The sequence below is a fragment of the Hylaeus anthracinus genome, unplaced genomic scaffold, assembly GCF_026225885.1.
Source record: "Hylaeus anthracinus isolate JK02 unplaced genomic scaffold, UHH_iyHylAnth1.0_haploid 11997, whole genome shotgun sequence".
NCBI lineage: Eukaryota > Metazoa > Arthropoda > Insecta > Hymenoptera > Colletidae > Hylaeus > Hylaeus anthracinus.
Genome location: NW_026534344.1, coordinates 11883835 through 11902442, shown reverse-complemented (window position 1 = coordinate 11902442; position 18608 = coordinate 11883835). Strand labels below are relative to the sequence as shown.

Here is an 18608-nt window from a genome sequence, read left to right as displayed (position 1 = left end):
CCTCTGTCTAAATTAAATGATACGTATAATATTTTCAAATAACTTTACAAGTTTATACACTCGGAATAACAAATTTATTTCGATAACATTTAATTCAGACAAATTTCGTTAATACACCTACATGGTACGAATATTTATGGGATCGACTGTATATTATGTAGAAAATGAAAATTCTTGGTTTTTTATTTCAAGTCATACCTGAGAACCCCAGTACGCTAATTAGAGAGTCTTATAACTCCTTCTAATATTCAGTACATACATCATAAATCCCAGCAAACAGATTTGCCCCAAAGTTTATTGTTTTCTCAAAAAAATATTTAAATCTAACTACGATATTCACGCGACTTCCCCCCTTAACGCGTTAACGACAGGTAAATCCCAAAAGCCCGTCTGGGTCAAGCAGCCCGACCAATGCTCGTCTCGGGTTTCCCGTAGCCTCAAAGAAATGGCTTTTGATCGACGAATCGTTTTCCGTTTCCGATGGTGGCGGCAAAAAGCAGGGGAACCGCGCGGCACGATCGTGCACAGAAGGGTCGCGCTCAGGTAGGAAGCATCGTGGCGCGAGAAATAAACGAGCCCCGAGAATCGCGGGTCGGGTCGAGCGCCGGAAAGTTTTGCCAGAGGCATGCGCGCATCGCGAATCAGTCCTTCTCTGTCCTTCGCGGTGGAATCACCGAGCGAGACGCGACGCGAGCGGCCCGCGATCGCACTTAACCGTCGGCTATCAAGGTGCCAAGGTAGCCTCTGTACCGTTCCGCTCCGTTCCGCTCCGCTCCGCTCGTTCCCGCTCGCGGAGAACGCCTCTGCGATCGCCAGCAGTTGGTGAAACAGATTCTCGCGTGTTAGCTGGGCGACGCGAGGCCGGGATTCCCCTCAGCCTCGCGATTCCCGCGCTTCTGCTCTTCGTTCGCCATGACGGACGCGATATCGAAAACGATCCAGGCTAAAGGATCATCGTGGTTCACCGCCTGCTGGCATACGTGAGCCTCGTCGATCCTCTCAACGTTATTCCTTATCAAACGTTGACGAGTTCGACTATCTCGACGAAGAAACAGTGGGATCGGATCGCGACCTGTTTCGACGTTACACGACTCTTTCTCGGTTATTTTCAATGTGGATAAGGTGAACAAATCTCTCGAGCAAGGGAAAAAGTACAAAGTTCGAGTAGAATCGCGGGGAAGTGTCGGTCCGTCAGTGTTGGTGTGTGTTGGTAGGCGTAGGGGAACTTTGTGGAACTTTTCGATTTCGAGTGGAAACCAAGAGCCAGAGATGACGAGACCAGCGAGATCGAAACTCCGTTGGACTTTCCTCGCGCTGCTGGGAACCATAGGTGAGTGAGTTCTGGAGATTCTTCCCTGATCCCTCGTCCAGGTTTCCGTTCGCTGACCCCGAGAGCGACTCTTGCTCCGCGTCGCCATCGCGCGCGTATCCGTTCGGTACCACGAAGCGACGTCGAGCCGAGCCTAGCTGGCTCAACAGGTTCCTTGGGTCGCGTCGCACTTCCCGCGAGATTTTTTCGCGGCTGATCGCGAGACGAACTCGCCAATCGAACCTGTAACTTGTCGCGAGACGAGTCGAGAGGTATGGAAACTGCACTGCTGGTTTCGCTGAAGCGACGAAACCTTGAGCGATGCCGTACGAATGTTAGGCTTAGAAGCAGGATTTAGAAAGAGACGTTTTTTATAGTAGAGGAGTTAGGTATAAGGAGGAACCTGGTATTAATTTTTGTGGCGATGTTTCGTTTGTTAGGGAATCATTTATGTTGTTTGTTTACTGCAGCAACGGTGGAATAAATTGATTTGAGAGCTGTTGATGCAGAAAGAACTGCAACTGGAAATTAATTAGCATCCACTGGCGATATTATAATAACTGTATTTTAATAGAATGTTTTATTGCGAAATTATTTCGATTCGAAGCGTTTGAACTCATTTTTCTGAAAGAGGGGGTGAGGCTTGATTTTTTATTTGCGTTATTGTAGCAGAAAATGAGAAATATATTACAGAGTTGAATTGAAGTAAAGTAGTTTCAGCTAGGAAATTTAATATTTATGTTAAAGCGTGAATTCTTTCATTGGAGAGCTTTAGTACATGGGGCCCTGTTTCCCTATTAAGTGGATAATTAAATTTGCGTGAATGTATTGAGGGGTGTTTCCGAAAAGCGAGCGCAGGGGTAGTATAAACGTAGGTAAACACGATTTTAATTAAAATGTCACAAAGAGAATAACACAAAATATATATCTAGGATGTATTAAGTGTTCGACTACTGACACAAGAAATTTTAAGGGATAATACTTGATTTTTACTCTATTTAGTGAAAATAATTTCAAAAATTAACAGTGAAATTTCCTTCTGATCTGACAATGCATGTAACCACGTATATACTCGTAAATTAGTAAACCTAAATATTTCAAAAACATATTTCGGAAATCCCCAGTGTAACATTCTCTTTGAAATTATTATAAACACGTAGAGTACAATGTGACGCCGCATGATCGCATCACCTGATATTCGTAAACATTCGATTACAGAAGCACGACCGTGATTCTCGGAATTCTTTGCAATAATAACAACCCAACGATATCGCGACGCACGGCTGAATTCGACGCTAGTTTTTGCAATAACTCCTGGTAGTCGAACACCTAAACAATAATAAGTGAAAAACAGAATAACACAAATGCGTAGTACATTGTGCGTAGTACAGATACCAGATGGAATTACAGCTGGAGACGTTCCCCGATTATAAGACAGGTTTTCACAGCAAAAAAATTACAATTACTATAACTCTCCACCCAAAGAAATACCCTCGAAAAATTCGCCAAGATCCAACCTCGAGATCCATCCCTCCGAATATCACAATAATCTTCGAGGTTGTGGATGGGATTCCCCTCTTCGGGCATCCGGTCACGCACACATCTCTCGCGCCTACCGTGCGATGGAAATCGGGGAGAATGGAGAAATAAGAGCGGAAAAAGGGGGTTGGCAGGAGGAGGGAAAAGCGAAAGGGTGTTGGGACGCGGCCAAACCGCGCGGAATAAAGTCCTAGTTTACGATTCGAAAGACGCCGCAGCGGATTATCGGGGAGCTCCCCGTGTGCCTCGACGGTGGCGCGTCTTGCCACATCGAATCCTCTCGGTTCGCCGGATGTTGCCGCGGATCTTGCGCGGGGGTACGCGCTGCGAATGCTGCCGCGTCAGGAATTCGCGTTCACCGCCAAAGCGGATTTGCCCCGCGAATCGTCGCTATTCCAACCTTTCTCGTCCCTTTCCATCCTCCGTATTCGTTGGGTTTCCTCGTAACCTAAATAACGCGATTTCTATGGCTCCAACGTTTCGTTCGGGACGGTTCGGTGACGTTGGGAAATTCGCGTTCCCGTCGACGACGAGTAAAAACACTCTCAGGGGGCGATGGGGGTGCAAGAACGTTTAATTTGCGACGAATTCGCGCGATTTACAGCGAGTTACTTCGGTAGTCGGACATTTTATGCTGCTAAATCGGTTTTTGGGCTGTAATTCATGGTAGAGGAGTGTGCAGGAAATATCAAAAACGTGCTGGAGGGAACTGTCAATTTGATTATTAAGATGTGGAGATGAAACGAAAAATTTCTTCGCGACATTCCTTCAATTTTCGTAAAATAATATTCTAGTGGAAGGTAAAAGATAATGTGACGCATTGTATGTGTATCATAGGTACCCATTTTGAATGGCAAAGTTGCATCTTTAAGCGAGGATTAACCCTTTGGCCTATAACAACGTATGAGACACCTGATGACAGAGTAAATTATAGGTCAAGGGGTGAAATAAAATGACAAAAATAACCAAATCGAATAGAAAATCAATAATAGCGACTCAAAAGCTAACCTAAATCCTTCTTCATCAAGAATTAAACGTTTAACAAACAAAACGTTCTAACACGATTTCGATCAACAGAATTCTGTCAATAAAAATAACAAGATTACTCGTTTCTATCTTCCTCCTAAATCGCATGTACAGAAAAATAATGGTCCACCGTGTATGTCGTAACGAGCAATGCAACGTTTTGACTGATGGAAAGTAGCATCTCTGGGAACATTTCGCGTTTGTTCGTATTTAACGTGCCCACATATGCGAAGCCACCATTGCGAAGTACGTCTATGAACTGGATCGATGAAAAACCAATTATCCATGGTAATGTAACGGTTAGTATGTCGTATTAGTTTGATCAGTCTGAGAACTCGTTACATCGGAGTAATAAACTTTTACCCTTCGAAGTTCCCGTTCATCTCTGCTCTTTCCACGATGGAAGTAAGCATTGTAGATGTAATTATTGCGAGTATCCATCGTCCATTTCATTTTCAATTCGCATATATTGCTGGTTCGTAAGGCACAGAGTACTATTAATTCTTTAGTTTCACTACACCATCCCACACATTTGTGATTATATTCATTCTATCGATAGAAACTAGATTTCATTTAATTTCCAAATACGTAATCAATATTTCATTGTTACAAGGTATAGATTGAACAGAATAGCCAGATAAACTTCGTGATAAATGATTATTAAATCGCAGAAATTCCGTTGAATAACTGTCGCTTTTCATTTCGCTCATTTTGCGTCTTTTATTAATTGCCCTGTCAGCCATTCTTAAGAAATGTCCGTTCATTTGTCCAATTTACAGATGAAAACTAGTTGTCCAAACTAGATGAAAACTTGTTTCACAGTATCCAGGCAGTAGTTTGTCCGACAGTCCCGTATTTATTAGCTTCCATTACGCGAGACGTATAATCTATGAAAGCTAAAGCGCGCGAGCGAGTAATTCCTTGGAATCGTCGAAAAAAAGAAGAGCGATTGGCTATTTGAAGGAAAACGGGGTTAAGGAAAATAGAATCAACGTGGCCCGCGAGACTCCGCATCGGTACTAAAGGGTTGAAAGAAGATTCATAGTCTTTTTGGGCCGCGGCACAATTTACAGAGAACAAAACCTGGCACAGTTCCTAATCCTGAATAATTGTAGTACCATTTGTGTCCCCTTCGGTAAAACATCGCGGGGGACATCAATCCGAATGGTAAAAACAAAACGAAGGGATTTCTAGACCGATGTTTGTACTTTACTATGTCTTCTCGAGAGAGATTCAAACGATACAGGGTTAAAAATATATCTAATGCTATCATATTTTAAATCGATGACACTTGAAATATTATTTTCCGACGCACTCGATTTGCTATATTCTATCTCTTTTTAAAAATTGTCAATCCAATTCTGAGTAATCGTTGTTACCACTGTACACTTTCAAATGTCAACGATGTTTATTCGATAAGGTCATTGATACGGGACGAAAGAAATTCTCGAATAAGATCGTACCTTTAGACTTGCCAGGTGCATGTAACTCTCGAAGGGTCACTGCATTGGCCACTCGATTTTCATAGCGCGCAGATTACTCGATACGTAGCAGTGCGTGGAGCGAAACTCGAAAGGGAAACGAACCACTGAAATAACTCCGCGTTACGCATTAGCCTGATTAAAAGCATGACCAGGCGTATCGAGATCGCTGATGTTTAATACGATTTCAAGGGAGGGATAGGGGAGACTATTATTATTATTGCTAAGAGCAGTCTGCGGCACTCGTTAGCTGACAATGAATACACTTCGCTGTACAATTACGGACACAAAACAACTTTAACGAGACAGGAGACAACATTTTGGAAGAGCGTATTCCCATAAAATTTTTAAAAGAATTAGTAAAAGGAAATGACGATATTTGTAAAACTTAAGAAAGAAACCATCCCTTGTATCAGAAACACCAATTTTATTCGCGTCTATGTAACTATTTAATTATGAACAAAACATGCTACAAAATTTACTTATAAATATAAAAAAGGAATTCATGCATTCACGTTCCTGGAAAAAACTCACGCAAATTGAAAAGTCACAAACAAGCTGTTCTAAATTTTCCAACAAAAGCGTATTGAATTACAACCACAGTTGCACTATATGTGGAGGTTGGCAAGTCACTATAGAAAAATGTTGGAAAATGAATTCTGGTTCGAATTTAATTGAAAATTTTGTTTCTGTATATTTGCCCTCCAAGGATTTATACAGTCCCAAAATAGTATGCGAATTTTAATTGAAACATTTTTCGGTGTACTTTGCAGTGGTACTGTACAGTCACGAAACCAGTGACTCTGATACAATGGATGTTTTAGGTTAGCGTTAAAGTATAAACGTTTGGTTAACATTTGCTCGCGACATTCCTTTGGAAAAGACGTAACTACCAAAAGTTTCGTAGATAGTTTGCCAGACGTTATATTGTTAAGAACGCTGTGTAATTGATTTCGCGAATTGTCCCGCCCGACTCCAAGTTTGTTCGAGACCTATTGTAACAAGCGCTCGCGTTTCGTATTTACATTAACAAATCGGTTTGAATCGTCAGTGTATAGCAAAACATTGACACAGGAGCCATTTACTAGGTAAACCACTTACGGAAATGACGAACACGACGAACAATTGACAGAACTCGTAATAGATTTACTCTTAAGGGGTGGTTTTTTTTTTTGTGGCCAGTTTCGAAGCAATTTTTAGATAAATTTGATATGTTACATGTAGAAATTAATTTTGTGCCTGTGTATTCATACATTTGTAATTATTTGAGTAAAAATATTTACTCGCAATTTTGTTTTTACAACTATATGTTCTCTGTTGGAGTGTGTAACTGCGGGCGAATTAAAACACGTGTGTTTTCAATACACATAAATAAAAGTTTATTTTAGAAAGGCACCGAAATATTTTCAACATCTAATAATTTTGCTAATTAAAAATTTATTTAATATAATTCTAAAACAAATCTATTCTGAAAAAAAAGAGCACGTCCAATTTATCATTTCATAAACATCAAAAAGACTGCCCAAAGAATGAGTGAAATTGATTTGAAAATATAATGAACTATTTATCAGTTTTCTTTTCCACCCTCATCGTCGTTGTTTAAAGCCATATTTCGCGTTAACAACGTGTTTAAAGGAAAATATGTTGCCCAACTCGAACACGCAGCGGCAACTTCATCCCCCGCGTTACATTGGCTGGGAAATCTTACGGGGAAGGTACGGCGAGATTTTCCGTGGTGTACCGCCTATAAATCAGGTTGGCTTAACACTAGGAGGGGCACGATTATGAAGCAGCAATGCAGTTTCTTCCGCGATTAATGATTCTGGTGACTGGAAGTTTGCGTTTGTCCTAAAGTTCCGGCACGAAAAGAATGGTATAAGACGTCTGGGCTTTAAGTGAATATTACAGATACCACGAGCTTGGAAATACGTTTTCTTTTTAAAAGAAGAGTTTCTTCGGGAATTTTTGAAAATTCAGCGGATGCCTTAAGAATTTTTTCAATTTTTGCTACATTAACATAGAGTTTTAAAGTTTTAAAACAATTTTTTCCAAGTCCTCTCTTTTCTTTGGCATATGACATTAAATTATTGGGACGTCAAAACTCGAAAACCAATTGATACTATGAGTGACAATATTCAATATTAATGTTTCGTGTTTAAATTAATTTCCAACAGATTTGAAACCCTAATTGATTGGACTTCATAAACGATCCTTTGTGGGTAATTTCAGTATAGAATGTAAACATTGGATCGTTGAGTGTTATTTTATTAATTTAACTCGAGTGTCAAATATAATTTGCTAATGGAACGAAAATTAATAAATCCCGATCTCGGACCAGTTGTTTGTATTTCGATGCTGTAACCTTAGTAAAAATTAATGTGTTTATATAAAGAGTCGCTGCAATCTAGGAATAATGAACGTCGGTATCGGAATTGGTAGTTAGATGAGATGGAACAATAACATGTGAAATGGAGCACAAAGCGAGCCACGGTATACATCGATCGAAGCAAACAGAAATGTCGAAGCGAAAAAGAGAAAATAATTGATTACTATGCATCTAGAGTCGGGGTATTTTTCATCAATTAAGGAACGAAATGCATAAATTAATCTAGTTAAGCACGGCCTGCACTTTTCATTCGTTTTGAACTTAACAAGGGCGGGTCTCGACACGTAACTCTCGCTTTTTAACGAGCTTTGGCGCGGTAGTAGGATTTCAAATGCTAAACGCATTGAAACATTGTTTTAGCGGGAAAAGGCTCTTGAGATGTTCAGTGCACACTTCTCGCGCATTTTTTCGCGAATTCGCGAATTCAATTAACGAGAGATAGAAATAGTTATTTTCTGAATTTAATAAAAACATTTTTGGTATGTAGAATATTCGAACTATAATTGAAATTAGTGCCAACAGATTTTTATAGATAAATCAAAGTATTCAAAATTATAGAAACATTAGAATTGTATACTAAAATTATAAAATTAAGACTAGAATCAGTATTATTCTGAGAAAAGAGAGGTAGAAACAATTCGGCAAATGTTAAGTTTCATGGCGTGGCTTTCATGAGGCGGGCATGTTTCTCAAGGAAACAGGATCATGCTTTAATACCTGTAAAGGGGATAATGAATGCTAAGGAGCGTTCGTACTGGTACAATAAATAAAAATTTAAACGGGTAATATTAAAAAGCGGATCTTAACGAGAAAGTCTTGCAAAGGTAATAATTGGAAAATGCATAGCCACGTTTTAAAAATGCTGCTAAAAAATAAATGGAGTAGCTGCCACTAAACCTGAGTTTAAATATTTCAAATCCAATCGATAATTAAATATTACTAATCTATATTTATAAAATTATTAATATAATATACAGTCTAGCATGAAAAATTTATAATAAACGGAAGTGGCATTAAACGATGATAATAAATTAATTCTAATATTAATTATTTACGATATGCTTTTTAGAATATGTCGAATTTTATTTTATTTGCTATCGATTGATAAGCAGTGTTAGCAACGATTTCAATTACAGATTGCATATTTCATATAGAATGAGAATACATAATGAGTTAAATTTCACATTTAAATTATCACCTGGGGTACTGCTTTCATTAAACTTCTACAATAATCGTTATCGCTCTTTGTTCGATTCACTATTTATCTTCTTCATTTATAAATTGTATACGTTCCCACGGCGTTTATACTAAATACTTAAACATTTATATATAGTTATAACAGGAGAACAATGTTAATAGATTACCTTAACTCGGTAAGCCTGAAAGGCTTTGGACAATTATCTATTAATCGAAACCCATATATAATTATGAACTTAAATCTATCGTAATAAATTTCCTTGTTGGAAAAAAATAAAATAAAATAGAATTATAAAATATTTAATAGAAAAAGAATGTTATAGTCGCAACTTTAATTATTTCGCTGTAAAATCTTTTTCCATAGTTTCCGTCCGAAATTACAAGTTACTAGAGTAACTATCCCCAAGGAAATTTCGATAGAAGTTGTTTTCTAAAGTTCGGATAAAAATCGCCCTCTAATGAACAGTGTCCAGGGTCATTTTCAACGCACATAAGTGTAAACACAAAAAAAAAAAAATATTTCCCCGCTTATAAACTTCACTTAATTCTTCTTTAATTATAGATGAATCGTAGGAGCCTAGTTCAATTTAAATTGACCACCTTAGTTTTATGAAAAACGATGTAAAAATTTTGTAATTTTAATAAAAATCCATATTGAACACACAGATTTTCATATGAATTTTTTCAATTTAAATGAAAATACAATAGGGGAAGTTGCTGAAAATGACATGTGTTATACAAGCCGAAATTAAAATCTGTAATTAAACGTGTCGACAGCCACCATTGTTGCCACAATAAAATCTCGAGTATCGCGAGTGTATGTGTAGTTACACGTATTGATTTATCGCGGACGTGTGTGAGAGCAGCGCGGATATACTTTTACAAAAGTTTCCAATTATAATTTTAAACAACTACCTTAAGTCGATCCCCATGGCGGGGATATGCAAACTAGATCTCGGACCACTCCGTCGGTCGTTTACCCTTTTCGGAGTCAACATACGCGTCTATAGCACGTCCACTATCGCGACAACGCGAACAATCACTGGTTACTTCGGTCCATTGTCGTCGCGCGGTCCTAACGACGAAAAAATCGAACAGGCCATCGAGCCGCTACCGATCAACGGGCACGTCGCACAAAACAGCTGGCCGATTTTAAAGGGTTTCGTTTCCGCGAGCAGCGGCACCGTTAATCCAACCCCTCGAGGCAAATCGACGCCGCAGCCGGGAAGCGATATCCGCTCCAAACCGAGTTCCAGATGGAAAAAACGATTGCCTGGAAAAATCGAGCTCTCGGCCCCATCTCTCGAACAAGTTCTAACTGAGGCGAAAAGTGACCAATCTTATTTTTCTTTTCTTTTTTATCTAGTCCATACGTGGAAAATCGTTTGAAACCAGACACTTTCTTTGCATCTGCAACGTTTGGAAACTCTTAACGATCCGTTTGGCGACTTTACTTCGTTCTAAAACTACATAGTTCTCGTAGCACCCTAGTCCCTTTGACCGATTCTCAATTACTCTCCCATAAAATAAACGCAGCAAAACGAGGGAAAGATAAAAGCAGATACGATTTCGCATTCCTCGTCCATCAAGGTCGAGACAGCCTGCATATCCCGAGTTACAAACCTGACGGACGTTGCTTCTCTATCCGACCCGGTATTACCAACGTCTCCTCACGGGGTGGTAATCGCGAGACCAACGAAAATTACGCAGGCCTCCGCGGACAGCGGCTTGGCAAAGGCGTTAGGCGGTTAAACGGTTAACCGTGCCTCGAGCAATACGGTAAGCGCTAAATTAAATTCAGCGGAACGAGCGAGCGAGCGGTCCTCGCGCGTATTCGCCGCACTGAATCGTGCGCGCGGAACAGACACGGCCAGAGGGGCGAAGAACAGAAACGAGGGGGGTTGGGGGGCGGAAGGATTCCGGACTCGGGCGCGCACGGGGACAAAAGAGGGGAAAAAATGCGGAAGGTCGGTTGAGCGCGCGGATTTCGCCGCGCGAAAATTAGTTTTCCCGTTAATTGGACCGGGGGTACGCGAAGTCTCCATCCCGCGTAATTGGATTCGTATACGCGTATCCCTCGTGTTCTTTTCGCGGCCAGCACGCTAGTTGTCCGTTTTCCGGCTCGTTTACGCCCGTCGCCACCCCCGCGTCCCTCCACCACGATCCCCTTTATCCGCTCGATCGGCCGATCGTTTATCCGCGAGACATTTCGGACACGCACTGTTTGGAGCTCGATACCTTGCCAATTACCAATGTTGGAAGCGGGGATGGAGTTTTTTTTCTTGGCGGTGGACGAAGAGGGTATCGTTGGAATGGAGATGTCAGTTTGTTTGGAGACGGGGTACTTTCAGTGGTGGAGGATGAGGACAGTGGTGTCGTTTGTACCAAAGAAGGTACATAAGATTTTGACTTTTAGTTTTCTTGAATTTTCTTTGACTTGAGTTTTCTAGTTTGATTATGCAAAACCTCAGGTGCTCTATGTTTGGTTGTAGCTAAGTATCAGTGTGGGAAGCACTGGTGGGGAATTTTTCCTTAGAGGTAGACGAACAGGGTAACGAATGGCGAAGGTATACAGTGTAGTGAACTAAACAACCTAATTCACAATTTAAATCATAGTCGTCTCTTATTTTAGACTGTAAGGTTCTGTTGGACTCTGCTTTGTCTCTCGTACTTGCTAGCAACCTTCGTTCTTCTCTCGCATACCCGCTTGCCCGCACGGGTGGCTCGTGCCGATGATTCCAATCCAAGGAAAGTGTCGGGAGTGAGACATAAAAAGAGGTAGCGTCCCTGCTTGCACTTGGAACCTTGATCGCGAAAAGTTGCGATGACCATGTTTTCGGCATACGCTTTCCAAAACTGGGAAAACTCGACTTTCTCTCGACTCTCCTACCCGAATATTTACCACAATAGGATTTTGATTTGTAGTTTTCTCGATTACGTAGGTCCTCAGGGGCTGCAGCTATGTTTGATTGTAGCTAAGTACGGGTTTAGCAACCCCGAAGTACCCGAGCTATAGGGGAGTCAATGCTCCCCAAAAAACTACTGGCATCCCTAATGAGGATGCCAAAGAATAACGAAGAGAGTATCAGCAAATGCAAAATAATATAAAGCGAGAATTAAATGAATGTAAAGAACGTACAAATGTAAGACTGGTACACTAAGTGCTATGGTCAAGTTATTCGACTTTGCACCCCTGTAAATGAATCTCATTCACCCACGCGGTTACCCAGGATCAAAACTAATCCCATCGTGGTTGTGTTTGGACTTATTTCCATCAAACCACGTACTCTCACAGGGACGCAATGCAAAATATAAACTTCTATACTTTTCATTGGAAGCTCCCTCGTCGATACGCACTTGTTGTCAGCGCTTCGAAGTACCCATTGCTAGAAGTAGACGACGGGTGTCCTGATCTCGAAAAATTTCTTCGATATCGAGGACATTACTGTAAACGGACCGCGACGCCCGATTCGCCCCTTTTCAGGCCAACCGCCGCGTCCCTTATCCGTCAAGCTTCCGTTCTACGCGGTGATTCCGTGCGCGAGCTCCTCGCGGCGAGGGTGGCTCGAGCGTACGGAATCTACCGCGCCAGATCTACCGACGTACATTTCCAGTGATTTAAGTAGCCCGTGCAGAGACGATGGGGGTTACGTAGCAGGGCGCATGCACTCCGCCTACGCGGTGGCATCGCTACGAAAATATCCCTGCTGGCCCGCGGCCAACTCGCTGCCCCCACCGCCCCTTTCGCGAGACACTCGAATGAGCGAACGTGCGAGTGCGAATCGTGGCATGAAGCAACCACTGTGAACAGTGCTTAGGTGGCGTGGAAGGAAAGGACGCGTAGCATCGGGGTGCTTTTGGTTAGGAATGCTTTGAGGAGGAAGGAAAAATTGAAAAAGAAAATGATAAATGAGATACGATTATCGCGTGGGTGATTTTGAACGTAAAGGAAACAGGTGAACGAAACACAATGATAGCACAATGAAATAAATTTGTTAGTCCTTTTTATTTCGTGCTCTCTCTTCTGCTTCCAGACTCGAATCAATTCATCAGTCGTATACCTCGAGCTCAAGAGGTCCTACTCTTGTGCTTGATGTGTACGCATGTGTGTGACTGTGAGATTCGTTCTCAGTAGTATGACTTAATTGGATTGGCCTTCCTATGTAGCTTTCAAAGGCTTTATACATCGATTTTTCTCAGTATAGAATAAAAATTGATTTTTGTGTGAATATCTATTGGACGCTTCGTAGAGGTGAGAGTCCTTCAGAATGGAAAATCAAAAACGAAAGTTGAGTTGGACGAGGTTCGAAGGAAATATATTCCAAACACTTGTTTTAAATCATACACTCGGTACCGTCGAATAAAATATCTGAATACGAAGCGAAATTGCGACGAATATTTTCATTTTGATAACCTGGAGAGTCAAATGAAATATTTTAATTTCATTCTATTTTAAGTTTGAATTTCAAACATCCGCGACAGGTACTCCTTACCAATGAATGTCAGTTGAGAAAACGAATAATATTATAACCTGATAAATCATAAGATTTGAGGAAGTAAATTTACTTTGGATTGCCTTAATGTACATTTAAAGAGTCAATCCTATTCGTCGAGATGGGATTAATGGAATTATTAACATTCAAAATCTGAATGAGTTATTCTTCAAAAGGGTGGTGTCCCATGTTTGACTGCGATTCGCGTTATAACATTGTCACGCTGCAAAATGCAATATCTAGCTCAAGGTGTAATATCTTGAACGAAAAAACTCAGGTTATATTTACTTTTACCCCTTCGTCTGCAATGTTATTTTTACTAACACGGTTTATAAACTGGGTCGCTTATGTTTACCCCAAGTTTACAATTCCGTACTTCTGCTCTAAGCTTGAAGGAAAACCGAAAAAAAAAATTGAGGTTTCTCCTCAGAATCCCCAAGACGATATCCAATAGTTTACTAAGTCAAATAAGGAGGCAGAGAGAGGCCTTGTTCCAGTATCTTGCCTTAATTTTCTCCATGTTTCTGTAATTTGGAATCAGCGTGAGTCGACTGCGCCAACGGCAGCCCTGGCCGCACGTATCGCGGCGCTATTTATGGATCCACGTTCGCAGATTTATCGGTATCGAGTGTATTTACACGCCCGACACCCCTCGTTACCGACACTGGTACCTTCCCTATGGCATCTCGGAGCGTCTGCCGACGAGAGTCTCGGCCCGTTCGATCGGCAAGCGTTCGCCAGCCGCGGGGCAAAAAATTCGACGTACATTTTCTCGCTATCTCGAGCTGGAGATCGGTCGTTCGAGGAGCGCGATGCAATCGGAAGCTCGATGAGCGCGGCACGCTGCGAGCCGTTTCCTTGGCGTTGGGTCGATGGCCCTATCGCGTAGGGCCGGTTCCGCGTTACAAGCTAGCCTGGTTTACGCTAGTGCAACAAGCTGTGACACGCGTGCGGAAAGACTCGACGTTTACTCTGTTCCGACACCCGGAAGTCCCTCCGGACAATGTTTACACAACCGAGGGAATAGAGCTGCGGTCATTCTGATTTTCGACTACTCCCCAACTATAACAAGTCGAAGATTACGTCCCAAAACGGACACCTGGTACAGCAATCTCGTGTGTTGATTTATGAAAGACTAAATATTGTGCGCGTTGGTAGCTGTCGAACTGGTCAAATATAGAGTTTCAATTTTTTGACGAAATTCGAGAAGGGCAAAATAGTGACTTTAACCCATAAACAGCATGTTTCAATTTGAACAAAGTCATTAATTTCTCCTAAAACTACTCGAAGAATTCTTCTCACTCAAAAATCCTGAACTGGCCACAAGAATGCTCCCTGATCAACGAGCCACGATCTTAATCGACCCTATTAATGTAACGAATAACAAAATATTTTCACGTTGACTGAACACACGGGAACAATCGATTAACAGATTAACACACAAAACTAGTTCCAACGAGTGCCGAATGTAACTTCAGCACTGTTCGTGACGGGCGGTTTATTTTTCAAGATAACAAGTTCGTGATACCGTAATGTAGATTTTCTAACAATTTCGCCGGTCGTGTTGCTCGACTTCCCCACGGAAATGAACTGGCTGGCATTTCCAAAATAAACAGTTTCGACGCATCCACCCATTCAGAAATAAACAGCCAACATAGAGTTGGGTGTTTATTTGCTTTCGAGCAGTAGCGGTGATGGCTCCAGCGCGCGAGATTCTTTCAAGTAAATCTCGTTCCACCCACGACGGATATACCCTCGCACGTTTTCCCATTAAGATCGACCATGTTCGAGGGTTTCTCGCGCTTGTCCTTCGACGAGAGCATCACAGCAGCGGAGGAGCGTATTCTTCTACAAATAGAGATCCAGCTCATCTAGGATCATCGTCCACGCGAACTCTTCGCTGTCGAAGGAAATTCGGACCGAAGAAGAATCGAACCGTTCGCTGTCCTTTCAAGCGAGGATAAAGCTCGATCCCTGCCTTTCATGGACTATCCATCGAGTTCCATGGGAAAACGACCTGGGAGAAGAGGACCTCGACGTTATTGCAAAATACAGTATGCGATTCGGCAGCAAATTGCAGCTTGGCAAAAGCGGACATATCAAATTTACCCTGAAAAATACTTTGCCGGCATAACGTATCAAGATTCCATAAATACAAAATTTATTTTGGAGGACATTTCTCGGTCACTCTTCAGTCATTACACAAAACTAAAATTGAAGTTCGGACGTCCAACAGGTCGCAGATAAAATTCTTCTTCGAAGACATCCTCTGTAAAAATCACTGAAACTCACCCAACATTGAGAGTCGTTAAAATGCTTCAAGCACATCGAAACGATTACTCAAACCCCCCGGAATTTCCGGTAAACTACGTCATACTTGAGTTAGAACAAAGTCCTCGACAAGAGTAAGCGAAAGTGATCGATTCGTCGGGGCCTTCGTCGAGGGTTTCTCCGCGCCACGGGCACCCCCAGCGGCCTCAAGGCCAACCCCTCGGGATGTTCCACCCCTTGGACACGCACGGCATGTCTCTGGTCGCAGGTATCCCGTTTGTGGCGCCGTTCTGGTGAACATTGAGGAGCTTTCAGCGGCTGCGAAAGGGCCGAGCTTACGCGTTCTAGAACAGCGGCGCTCGCCGCCGCGGCTCGAGCATCACGCGATTCCGCAATCACACGCGGTGGGTGGGGTAACATGCACCCGAGGGTGCTTATCAGGGTCCGCAAAGTGAAATTATTCCAGGTGAACCCTTGTCACCGATACGCGCGCGTGTCGCGAGGGAGGCGAGCTGGCACGACACGCCGCGCCTTCTCCGCTCCGGGCTGCGGTTAGTTAGCGTTTCGAGGACTCGAATTTTCCTCGTCGAGCTACCTGCCGGTGGTCTACCTGGAACCCTCTCCAATCTCTCTCTCGAGCCGTCGCACGCGTTCGACGTTCCTTTCGACGTCGCGCGCCACCGACGACGCTCGGTCACCGAGCCACGAGCGTGCAAACGCCACCCGGAAGAAGGTTTTTCGCTGCTCGTTAGCGCTTATCGATTTTTCACCGATGCCCCGCTTGCATTTTACCTGGCACGCGTCACGTGCATTACGACGTGAAATATCTGCACACGGGAAAAACGCTCTCTGAGCTTTCGTGATCAAAGTAGCGGATTAGGAAAGGATCACTGTTCCATAAAAGAGGAAACAGAGAAGTGATGATTCAAACGGTTTCTATTTAGTGGACCACGAGACGAAGCAACGAGTATTTCGTTTCGAGCAACCCTAACTCAGATTTGTTCAAGAAGCAAAGCAACATTTATGGTGTTGCTCGAGAAAGACTTGGAAAGAGGCTACAAAGGCGTCACGCAGGAGGAAGGGAGAACGACCCCTTCCAGATGAACGGAAGCGGTCGGTGGTCCTCCGCTGTGGCTATCTCGTCAGCTCGTTTCCACGAAGCCGTTTCGCGCGAGCGAGCGACGCCGAGCGCGCTAATAATATCGTCGTAAAAGTGGAGAACTCCGCGACGGCAGACGTTGGTCGGCGATTCGATCGATAGCCTGGTCAGCGGTTACGAGTGCTCTTCCCGCAGAAACTGTTCGTTGAAACAACGAAAGAAGGTGGAAACGACCGAAGCGTTTTGGACGAGGAGCCGAGGAAAAGCGGGAAGGTGCACGCGAGGAAACGGGACATGGCCTGAAACGATCGCGGTAATCTCGATTTAGAGTGACCGTTCGTCTTCTTCCCTCCTTCGGCAATAGCCGGGAGTGGTGCTTTATTTGCGCGTTTATGAACGAGATCGTTGCCCGTTGCCCGCGAACATATTGCGCTAATGGCGTAGAAAAGGCGGCCTTTGGAACGCCGCGTAATAATGAGACGAAAACCAAGAACGTAACGATATAAAGCGCACCGCTTGAGACTCCCGGGTATACGCCATAGACGCTGCTGCTACCTCGAAACTTCAAACGTTATCAACAGTTAGAGCGCACTTTCTGCCAGGATGTCTCGAGCCTGGCTTATTTGTTTGTAGAAGTATGGTTCAATATAATTTGTGCTTTGGGAGTTAGGAGATATTAGAGACTCCAATACAAGGGCTGGCATTTCCATTAATGTTGGAAAAGGTAGAAACCAAATACATCATAATCAGATGTTTAAATACAGCCAGTCCCATAAATATTCGTACCCTGTATGCTTAATGAAGAAAGGGTTTAGCACCTCATATATTTTGTTCGGGGTATTTTTGTAATTATTAAGGGTAGAAAATAAATAATTTATTTTTCGCGGGTGGTGATTGCAAACAGCCCTGTGAGTGACACCTACCAAAAAACTCAGGAATAATGATCGGTTATTTAGCTGACACATGTAATAGTTTCAGGACGATCGGAGTCCTGAGACATGGTTAAATTAATAAGAAACAAGAATCCGATGCGTTTCGGCTCCGCGCAATGGGCTGAGGGAGAATGAGACAACGTATGTCAGACATACTACGCGTATCAGGCCGATCGCACACGGACGATCAGTTCGTCTGACCATTATCTCATTCTCCTTCAGTCCATAGCACGGAGCGTAACGCATGAGATTTTTGTTTCTTTTCAAGGAATTTTCATAATATCGAAATACATGTCATCCACACGAAATTAGAAGGGGTTTGAATCATCGTTCTTGCACATTCGTAATTATTCAAGAAATCGGCCAACTATGGTATGATAAACACTACAGACGTCTGGCGGTAAAATTGGTCAGTGGTGGAACAGCAGAAGCTCTAGCGTACCCGTTAATAATTCCGAACAAGATGGTGGCTGCGGCGACCATTTCCTGGACCTTCAAAGTTTGCGTATTAAGGTAGTTTAACGCAGCATCGTGATCATGATCCGTTCTATCCATCCGACAGGCCGAGTTACGAGCACAGTGCTTTGCGTTGCACACTCTGCGAGTAAAACACGCCGTTCGACTTGGTACAGGGTCGCGTATCGGATTAGAACGCTCCAACTGAAGGGCTGTGAACAAGTCCTAGGGAATTAATATAATTTTCAAACACGTAACAGGCTACTATACGAAGAAAAGATATTTCCTAAATTTAATCGATTCGAAAAAAACGAACATCTGAAGTGTTACACTAAGTGTTACACTCGGTTATCGAGCAGAGTATTGACAGGGGAGCAGGTAGAATCGATGACGAGATGATTACGCGAGGATTTCATAAT

At 42.7% G+C, this 18608-nt stretch overlaps 1 protein-coding gene across 1 annotated transcript in view; it reads left to right on the top strand.

Annotated features, from left to right (window-relative positions):
* Positions 1-700: 700 nt before the first annotated feature.
* The window catches only part of LOC128889291 (hemicentin-1), an 86572-nt gene continuing 68664 nt past the window's right edge, over positions 701-18608 (top strand). The window contains exon 1 of the mRNA XM_054146801.1: positions 701-1330. Within this exon, the coding sequence (XP_054002776.1) occupies positions 1270-1330 (61 nt within the window). The 5' untranslated portion in view covers positions 701-1269. The remainder of the gene's footprint in view (positions 1331-18608) is intronic.